The sequence below is a fragment of the Pseudorca crassidens genome, chromosome 3, assembly GCF_039906515.1.
Source record: "Pseudorca crassidens isolate mPseCra1 chromosome 3, mPseCra1.hap1, whole genome shotgun sequence".
Lineage (NCBI taxonomy): Eukaryota > Metazoa > Chordata > Mammalia > Artiodactyla > Delphinidae > Pseudorca > Pseudorca crassidens.
In genome coordinates, this window is record NC_090298.1 from 117861410 (window position 1) to 117871442 (window position 10033).

At 44.4% G+C, this 10033-nt stretch overlaps 1 protein-coding gene and 1 pseudogene across 1 annotated transcript; both read right to left on the reverse strand.

The window, feature by feature from the left end:
- Positions 1–1105: 1105 nt before the first annotated feature.
- On the reverse strand, positions 1106–2300 carry LOC137220819 (mitochondrial ornithine transporter 2-like; annotated as a pseudogene).
- Positions 2301–6936: 4636 nt separating this feature from the next.
- On the reverse strand, positions 6937–9296 carry LOC137221783 (transcription initiation factor TFIID subunit 7-like). Its single transcript, XM_067732003.1, has one exon. It carries the CDS (start codon positions 8521–8523, stop codon positions 7474–7476), a length of 1050 nt encoding a protein of 349 aa, XP_067588104.1. The 5' UTR covers positions 8524–9296; the 3' UTR covers positions 6937–7473.
- Positions 9297–10033: the final 737 nt, after the last annotated feature.

The following is a 10033-nucleotide window of genomic DNA, read 5'->3' on the forward strand; positions in this document are numbered from 1 at the left end:
CCAACTAAGAGTGTGGAATATGATCCCACTTTGAAGATGAATAGCACTATTTTAAGAGTAGAACATCTTGGGAAAATCCAGGATGCCTACTCTGAAACTTTAACTCGAGGCTGTGGAAGACACATCAGTATGCAGGTATATTCTCCTCTTAAGAATCTAAGATGACAGAGACCACCCTGGTGGTCCAGTGCAGGGAGCCCAGGTTGGATCCCTGGGCAGGGAACTAGATCCCGCATGCCACAACTAAAAAAACATTCTGCATGCTGCAACTAAAGATCCTGCATGCCGCAACTAAGACCCGGTGCAGCCAAATAAATGAATAAATATTAAACAAAAAATCTAGATGAGAAAAAATATGAAATCTTGCCATTTGCGACAACATGGAGGGACCTTGAGGGTATTATGCTAAGTGAAGTAAGTCAGAGAGAGAAAGATAAATACCATAGGGTTTCACTCATATCTGGAATATGAAAAACTATAATAAACAAACAAAACCCCTAATAAATGAACAAACCAAAACCAAATAAAACAAACATGACATTACAGACAACAGAGTAGTGGTTATCAGAGCGGGTAAGTAAACGAGGGAGACAAAGTGGATAAAGGGGATCAACTGTATGGTGATAGATGAAAACTAAATTTTTGGTGGTGAGCACATTGTAGGGTATACAGATGTAGAAATATAATGCCATAAATCAAGATTACCTCAACAAAAAATAAAATAAATCATTGTAAATGAAAAAATGTAGATGGATATTTTCGTTTTCAAGCACCAAACACTTTTTAAAAACTTTAATTGGCTAATATAGTGCACATGTTAAGCAGACTTTTAAAGAGACCCTACATCTTGAGTGGGTTAAGTAATCATTTATAACCATCTTGAAACATGTTTAACTCGGTTTTTCTAGTGACATGAGATTAAACATGGAAACCAAACTGTGTTTCACTCACAACATATAAGCAAACAAACTGCATGTACATGTGCAGATTTATGGAAAAGCCCGGTGATACAACTATGTTTAGCTTTTCAGATTAGGTACATACGGCCACCCACTCGCCCTGTATTATCTCACCAAACACAAGAGCAGCAACTTTTCTATTTCAATACAATTATGGGCAGAAATTATATGATATAAAATAGAGGTTCTTCCATAAAGGTTAAGATTTAGCATATAAGCAGGGAAGACAAAAGCAAAGTTCCCATGAAGTCAAAAATAATACCACACTGGTCCAGTGCTCCATGAAACTCTGAGTTAAATTATAGTCCTCAAAGGCGTGTACTTGGATCCAGATTCACCAAGACACTTCAGTATGCTTCAAACTGGCTCATCATCATCTTCCTGCTGTATTCATAAGCCAAAAATAGTGCCGCATTGGCAGGGAACGCTCAAATCAAAGTAGCTTTCAGACCAGAATATAAAGCTGCTTACTCCTTCGTTTTTCACAACACTTAAAAGAGTTGTGATAAATCCTGCCTGTTTTCCAAACATGGAAAGAACCTGAATTCTGGATTTGATACAATCCACTGGGTATATGACAAGCCAAAGGCAAATTCCAGCAATTCCACCGCTTAACATCAAGGGGACAGGGCCTAGTTCATCTTTTGATCCATCCGAGGCAAAAAACGATCGGCTCAGTTCATAGCCACCGAAGAAGAAGAAATAGCCTGGTACTACTTGAAACAGAGTGCTCGTGAGTCCGTGGTAGAAGCCCAAGGGGCCATCCTTTCTAAGGATACTCTTCACGACGGACCAAACTGTATTATGGCTTTTTGCTATCCTCCCTGACATCTCCAGTTCGTGCATGGTCTGCAGCCGGCACTTCACCAGCTCAGTGGGGCACAGGGCCAGCGCGGCAAACGCAGAGGCGACGGAACCAGCGGCCGCAGTCTGCAGATCATTCAGCTTCGCCCGCTTGTCCAATCCAACCACTTCCCTCACGAACTGTTGGCAGAAGCCGTAGCACAAGAAGAGGACTGAGTTCTCGGCGACGTAGGCCATCAGCGCGGGGGCCGGCCCCTTTGTAGAAGCCCCGCAAGCCCACCTGGGAGTACGTCTTCAGGCCACAGTCGACGAGGCCCTTGTACAGGCCAGGGAACGTCTGCATCTTCACTTGCATTGTGTCGAAGGGCTGCCCGGTCAGGACGCATGCTGTGCCCCCAAGGGCCCCCGCGGTGAGGTCGATGGCGGCTTGGATGGCAGGACTGGATTTCATGTTCGCCCACTCTTCTGCTGGTCTCCGAGGAAGGGAACTCTCTGGAGCTTAGGAGGCCGTCCCGTGTCCAGCCGCCTGCTCTTGGCTCTGTCTCCGGCGCGGGAGAAGCCGCTTAACCCCAGACTAGGCCGCGGGCCGCCCTCCCCACGCACTGAAATAACCCCCGGCCCGCGGGCCCGCGCGCGCCTCTTCTGGCGCCCTGCGGCCGTCGCGTCTGGGCCCTAAACCCGTCAGCCGCCCTCCCGCTCGCTCCGCGCCGCCCGTTAGTCCCAGCGCCCGCGGGCCCCGGGGCAGACTAGAGAAACACTTCTAATGAATCTCAGTACAGCAGTAGAAAGCTGTCCGATAAATTCCTGCGATTACGGCCAGAAACTCCAGGCGCTGCTGCGGCGGAGGAAGACTTGCCTTCCTGTTCGGCCAGAGACCCCCACCTCCCGGCAAAACAAAATGGGAGGTGCTTGATCGCGCCTGGGGTCAAAGAGTCAATCTACAGAGACAAAGGTTTAAAATAGGGAAAACGAACAAACACTTTGCGGGGTTTACCTGACAATCGGTGGCTCCTTCGGATCAGAAAACCCTTAATCGTCTCCGGAGAGGAATGGCGGCTCCACAAAGGTGCCGGCCGCCGCGCCTCTCCAGGTGTAGCTCTTTGCCCGCCGGGGGCTACGCCGGGGGAGGCCTGAGGCGGGCAGATCCCCTGTGTCGTGGTAACATCGCCGAGGATCCTGGCCTGAAGCCCTGTGAGCTGGTGGGACGCACACCCTCGTTATTTCTAGAGGTTAAGTCAAGGCCGTGTACAATCGCATTGGAAAACATTTATATACAGCTGAAAAACTTGATATAAAAGACCTGTGTGGCTCCAGCGCTCTGTGCGTGCTAAGTCTCGGGGTTCTTGCTGAGGAGCCATGCAGCTTTATGCAGCAGCAGTTCTGGATATAACTGACTACAGGCCTAGTAGGCAAGATGCAGTTTGGGGCATCAGTGAGGGTACCGCTGTCAGGACACACTTTTCCTCCCATATGCTTATAATCCCAGCGTTGGAACGAATTCTCTTAAAGTTTACATTTTAAGCCCTAGGCGGTATTTTACTTTGGGGGTAAAAACAAAATGGTGGAGGGGGCAGAAAGTATGCTAAAAGGATTCTTTCATTTAGAAAGCTTTCCTTGTCTGATTCTTTGGGTATCAGTTAACATTTAAAAGTGAGGCACCTAAAAGCAGATTGTGCGTGGATACTGTTTGTCAACAGGTAGACTTCATTGTAGTAAGTAGTGACTTGGCCTTTTCTTTGGAGAGTGCCCAAATGTATCTGGATTTCTTTTCTCTGGTACCATATGGTTTCTTCAGAGAATAATCTTCCAGTCTTGACTGTGTGTGTGTGTCTGTGTGTGTTTGCGGGGGAGGGGGGGTGCGGGTGGTGTTTACTTTGGGTACTGATTTAATGACACCAAGTGGGAGAAGAGGGTTGACATCCTGCAGTCAGAAAACAGACTTTCACACAATTCCCTTGTTCAATGCTATGGACCCCCAGCCTCCACCTGTGCCTTCTTTGGTTCAATTTACCCAGAAAATAAACTTTCTGTCTGTGGCATGGGGAAGGAAAAGTCATCTGGCTTGAGTGAGATAGGGCTCCTGGACATCCAACAGCTCTGAGCACAGATCTTATTATCTTATTTTTTTTGTCTGTGCCACATGGCATGCAGGATCTTAGTTCCCAGACCAGGTATGGAATCTGTGCCCCCTGTGGTGGAAGCCCAGAGTCTTAACCACTGGACTGCCAGCGAAGTCCCTGAACACAGCTATTAATGAATCCTGTTTCTAGCCTCACACCTTCTCTCTTCCTTGGAAACTGCCTGCAAAAACTGAGCCTCCGTGTCTATATCAAGTGGGTGGGTTTGTTTCTCCTTGGTATACCTCCTTGCAGACATTTAGCATGTAACTTTCTGTGATCTATGAATTTATCGTTTCTTCATCTGCTTTGGCCTTCTGAAAACATTGACATCTCTCATCCACTGTTGTCTCATCTCCTATTTTCCTTGCCCTTGGCGGTTACTATATTAGCAGGCTATCTGACAGAGAAAAGAGATTCATGAGCACAATGTGCCATTTTAAACTAGAAAATAATTTTTTAATTTTTTAAATTTTTAAAATTTCGTATCACATTTGATGGTTTTTTAAAAATTAATTTTATTTATATATTTATTTATTTTTGGCTGCATTGGGTCTGTGTTGCTGTGCTCAGGCTTTCTCTAGTTGCCGCGAGCGGGGGCTACTCTTCGTTGCGGTGCACGGGCTTCTATTGCGCTGGCTTCTGTTGTTGCAGAGCATGGGCTCTAGATGCACGGGCTTCAGTAGTTGTGGCATGCAGCCTCAGTAGTTGTGGCTCACGGGCTCTAGAGAACAGGCTCAGTAGTTGTGGCACATGGGCTTAGGTGCTCCACAGCATGTGGTATCTTCCCGAACCTGGGCTCAAACCTGTGTCCCCTGCATTGGCAGGTGGATTAACCACTGCACCACCAGGGAAGTCCCTCACATTTGAGGGTTTTTAAAAACTGTTTTGGTTTTTTAAAACTGTCCATTAATTACCTATGGTTCATTGTTTGTTTTTTAGAAGCACATACTGTTTTTACAAACACAAGAGATGCAGGATACTACAATAAGTCATCAACTGCTTTTGCATTAAATTCATATATGTATATGTTCTGGAGAAACCAAGTTAGTAATCAGCGCCAGGCATCATGAGGGCATTAATAGGGAAATCGTCTGTAATTTCATTGAATTATCAGACATAGTTGTGCAATAATACACAGCTCTCAAGTTCCATGAAATATATTTAAACAGCTGGACTTGGAGCACATGTACTCCCACGCATACATGGAAAACAATGGCAAAGGAACTTCCAAATTTTCAGTGAAGATGCACACCCACATCACATGTACCATAGCAATCAGACTGAGTAGCCAGATAGGATTACCAGAGAAAGTAAGGTTTGAGCTGAGGGCTGAGTAACAAAAAGCTAGCCATGAGACTATCTGGAGACTGTTCCAGGAAAAGGGAAATATAAGTGTAATATAAGTAAAGCTCTGTAGTGTGAAAGAGCTGGGCGTTTGAAATATAGAAAGAAGGCCAATATACCTGCTGTGTGGTGAGCAGTCTTCCTAGTCTGTGTTTTCACACAGTTCTTACCAGGTAATAAAAGTTTAAGCAGAGTTGAAGACAGTCCTTCAGAGACATGATTGGTCAGAATTTGTCCAAATTTTTTGTCTCAAACATTTGATCTACAAATTCAAAACGTCAGGCTTTACGACATTTAGATGTGAACATAAAGATCCCATTTACCTAATCTATAGAAATAATGCAAACCAGAGACCACACTGACATGCTTATTGAAGCATTCTGTGTAATAGCAAATTTAAAATGAACAACCTAAGTGATCGGCAATAGGGGAGTGAATAAAATTAAGAATTTGTAAAATTTCTGCATTGCTTAATATTTTCAGTGTTTTTTCTTATAATATTTTAAAACACTAATTTAAAAAATTCAACTTCCATTCACGAACTCAGAAATATTGATAACCGTAGCCCAACTATACATCACACTCATCAGGCAAGGGAGCTGTGAGAAAAGTGAGTCTTTTTTAACTCTGGATTTACACGAAGAGAAATGGATCCCAATCTTCTTCAGTTAAGTTTTTCTCTTTTGAAGTTTACATAACAGATAATTACTCTTCATTATGGAGGTTTTAATATTTATCCAAAACCAAGCCGTAAATGAATCAAATAAAAACCAAAGCTACAGTAGTAAACTGACTCAGTTTGCTTATGCTGCGGATGTATTTGAAGCAAACTTTGTTTCTGCTGTAATTTATAAACTTTTAGAATGATTCTTTAATTTGAAATCAGTCAACCCCATTTAAAGCAGCTGTTTCTTTATACTTTTCTACCATTTCAATCAGTCTTTAAATCAAATTTTTAATCCCTGTACGTTCAGACCCTAGTAAATAGGCAATAATAGTTTGCTTTTATTCTAGGAATTGTTCTAAGTCCTTATATGTATCAACTCAATAGCCAACAACTCAAGGGCCCCCAGGTAGGTAATATTATCACCTCCATTTTAGAGATGAGGAAACTGAAGCCAACAGATTAATTTACTTGCCCAAGATCAATCTCAACTAGGTCACTGAAATAGGATACAAACACAGGCACCACATCTCCTGAACTTGTGATTTTAATCTCTACTCTTCTTTAGTAAGTTTACAGTGACTAACAAGGCAAAGTACGTAATGTCGGTGAATTTACAGCCTAGTGAGGACATGGGCAACAGGTAACTTAGACTTTGGTGTGATAGATGCATAATAATATTTATCCCAATAGACTATTATAGAGAAAGAGTAGTAATTAAACTCCTTGAAAAAAATGGAAATAAGCTCAGGATTGAAAATAGTGAGAGAATGTGGTGAGATCAGGCTGAAAGAAAAGAATTTAGGATAGTTTAGGAACGTTCTTTATCTCCTGACCTCCAAATGGAGCAGGTGGATTGGAAACATAATGCAAAGATGACATTTCCCCATTTCTTTGCCTCTGCTGTTCCTCTTTTTCTTAAATTCTAACATAACTGCTTCTTTTCCTACAAAACAGAATCCAATTGGTCAGTCCCTTAAACCCCATAAAGAAACCACTTCAGAAGAGGATCTGATACCCACTACCCCTAAAAGAGCAAGACACATTATAAGGTGAAAATTACTTGCTTTTATTTATTGTGAAAACAACTTTATGAAATGATTTGCAATGCAAAACGTGGAAAACTGCTTTGAATAACTGGGACAATAGCTACAGCATGGGAAAACATATGTAAACAAACTTCACTGCCACCAAACTAGACTCTACTAATTTATCTCAGATGGCATCACAGAGTAGCAATGGCAGCTTCTGGTAAACAGAGAAACAGCAGCAAAGTCCTGCAGTGAAGCTGTGATTAATTACTAAACTGAACTGTTCACCCCACTAATCCTACAACTTCCCTACATTTAACTGTCTATACATTCCTACTTACTACAGGACAAACACCCACCAAAGTGGTTCCAAAAGACAAATGAGATAGAAATTCACAGTTACATTTGTCTGCAAGACAAATCCAATAGAAGGCAGTGGAGGAAATTGGGAACTACTACAAAGTTTTACTATCTAGTCCAGGTGATGAAAACAAAGTTTTTCTTTCAAGGCTGACCACTGTCAGGAATGAAATTAAGTATCAAAACTCTGCTCACTTCTCTAGGAGTGATTCTAGCTCTTCTTGCAAAGAGCTGAGCTGCTCCTTTTCTCGGTCTTCCTTTTGTTTCAGTTCATCCAGCACAGCCTGAAATCTGTTCTTGAGAGCCAGGTTTTCCACTTTCAGGATGAGATCCTCCTGTCGCTTTGCCCTGTCCTGGGTCTCTTGGAGCTTGCCTTTCATGTTATCAATCTGTTTCTGAATTCCCATAACCAGCTGATTAGTTCCCTCGTCTTCTTGGTGGTGTTCATCTGACTCATTTAGCTTGTCCTGTAGCTGCCTTTCCAGATCTTCCTCAGTGTCAATGATGTTTATGTCTTCTTCATCTTGATGCTGTGTCTCATCTTCATCTTCACTGCTGCTGCTAAGGTCATTGAATATCTCCCGAAGCTCATCATGTTCTAATGAGTCACGGCCCTGCCTGTGGCCAGACATTCCTGGGGAAGAGATATCAAGGCCTTGGTTTTCTGCTTCTTTTGTTTCATCTTCAGCAATTATTTCCCAACGGGTACTGACAGCTTCAGCATCTGTGCTCAGCAACCGCTTTACTTCTTTTTCCACATCTGGAGACTCAATATACTTCTTCTTTGCTGTCTTACGGAACCTTCTCTTTCTGACATTTTTTAGAGGCAGAGTAATTCCATGGTTCCATACAAACTTTTTCTCTTTGTCCTTATCCTTTTTCTTGCTTGCTTTGGGATCAGCAGTGGCAACTGGTTCCTCAACAGGAGGATAGAGATCACCGTCAACTGTGGCGACAAGCATCTGAGAGACATCAGCTGTCTTGTAAAAGGTTTTTTTATCAATGGTTTTCAAACTTTCCATAACACATGGCAGATCTACCAATTTTGACGCCAATGGGACCTGGTCCACGCTGACAATTCCATGACGCCCATCAGGGTGTAACTCAATTGTCAGTCTGTCCTTCAGGTTGACATGACCAGACTGTACCGCCCGCCTCACGGTAGAGGCATACTCCAGAGGTAGGCGTAAGATAAACTGGCTCTCTAGTTCGTGAGGAGCATCATCTTTGCTCTTACTCATCTTTATTTCTTTGTGACTCACTTTTTCTCTAATAACCACTTGTTGCACTGAAAAATTTCAGCTATTTCAACAGAAAGACCACTTCTTTATAAATTGAAGTCTTTAACTACAAAGAGTTCTAGGTAGAATAGCAATTAAGCGTCTATTCTGAATTAAGCCCCAAGTCTTTCTAAATATGCTGTAACAATACCAGTCGTTACTGACGCATTGCCTTACGCAGGTCCATTTAAATCTATCAGCTGCAATGCCAAGTTCCAACCTCTAGATGCCGCTACAGGACAACGCAGGGAAAGCAAATGGCGGCTCCTACGGAATGATGTTCGGCACAGAAAGTAAGGCTCAGCAGATACTCCCAATCCACAAACTCTCCCGGAAGAAAGATACGCAAAAAGCGGGGCGCAGTGAGCTCTCTTCGTCTCGGGTACTTACAATCCACTGACGATTATAAGTCCAGTTTCTCCGGACAGGCGCGAGCGGAAAAGGAAGCCACTCAGAGCAAGGTGGCCGGGAGCCGAGCGTCTCCTTCCGAATTCCTTTGTTCTTCCCGGCACTTGGCAAAGCGATCCGCTGATTATCGGTGAAATGGCGGAGGACGGGCAACGCGAAATCTCGCCAACAACCGCAGCTCCAAACGCCAGATTCTGCAACTCCGCAGCTCAGCGGGCCTCCGTCCGTTAACGGCCGACCTAGCCGAGAAAAGACAGCTACGTCACCACACGGGACGGGAAGCTGCTGTGAGTCGCAACACGCCTCGGGCGGAAGTGCGGGCTTCCCAAGCGCGCGCAGGCGCAACGGCCGAATACGCGCTCCGGCGTGTCTTGTTGTCTCGCGAGAGCTTGGTCTTAACGGGATGAAGGTTATGTTTCGTAAAGAGGGGTTGGTTTAGTGCTTCCCTATTGGCGCAGCGGTTGGGAGTCCGCTTGCCGATGCAGGCGTCGCGGGTTCGTGCCGCGGTCCGCGAGGACCCCGCGTGCCGCGGAGCGGCTGGTCCCGTGAGCCGTGGCCGCTGGGCCTGCGCGTCTGGAGCCTGTGCTCCCCAACGGGAGAGGTCACAACAGTGAGAAGAACGCGTACCACACACACAAAAATTTGTTGGTTTAAGGGTACTTAGAGAAAACGGTTATAAAAGGGACATAGATTCTCCCCGCCTCCGCTAAGCCAAGGCTTTTACCGGATCTCTGTGGGGCCGGATACCTCCTAGGCTTCCGCGTGATTGCCGGAGATAGGGCGTCAGTGCGGAAATGGTGTTTGTTTCTGGAAACATCTCGGCATCTCCACAGGCTATATTCAATCTGGAGCCGATAAAAAAAACTCATAACTAACCATACCGTGGATTTTAAAGTACCCAAGTCAGTGGAGTGAGGACGTGCAGCCCACTATAATTCTAAGTCTGTGTTTGATTATGAAGATGGCTGAAGGGGGCCCGTGACTCGGTCTGTTTCTGTTTTGAAGACCCCCTGAGGGAACAAGGATGATTCCTCTGTTTTTATTTTAGTTTATTTATTTTTTT

What these genes read in the sequence shown, in the direction of transcription:
- LOC137221783 (XM_067732003.1), bottom strand. Translation starts at nt 8,523, where the DNA reads ATGAGTAAGAGCAAAGATGATGCTCCTCACGAACTAGAGAGCCAGTTT.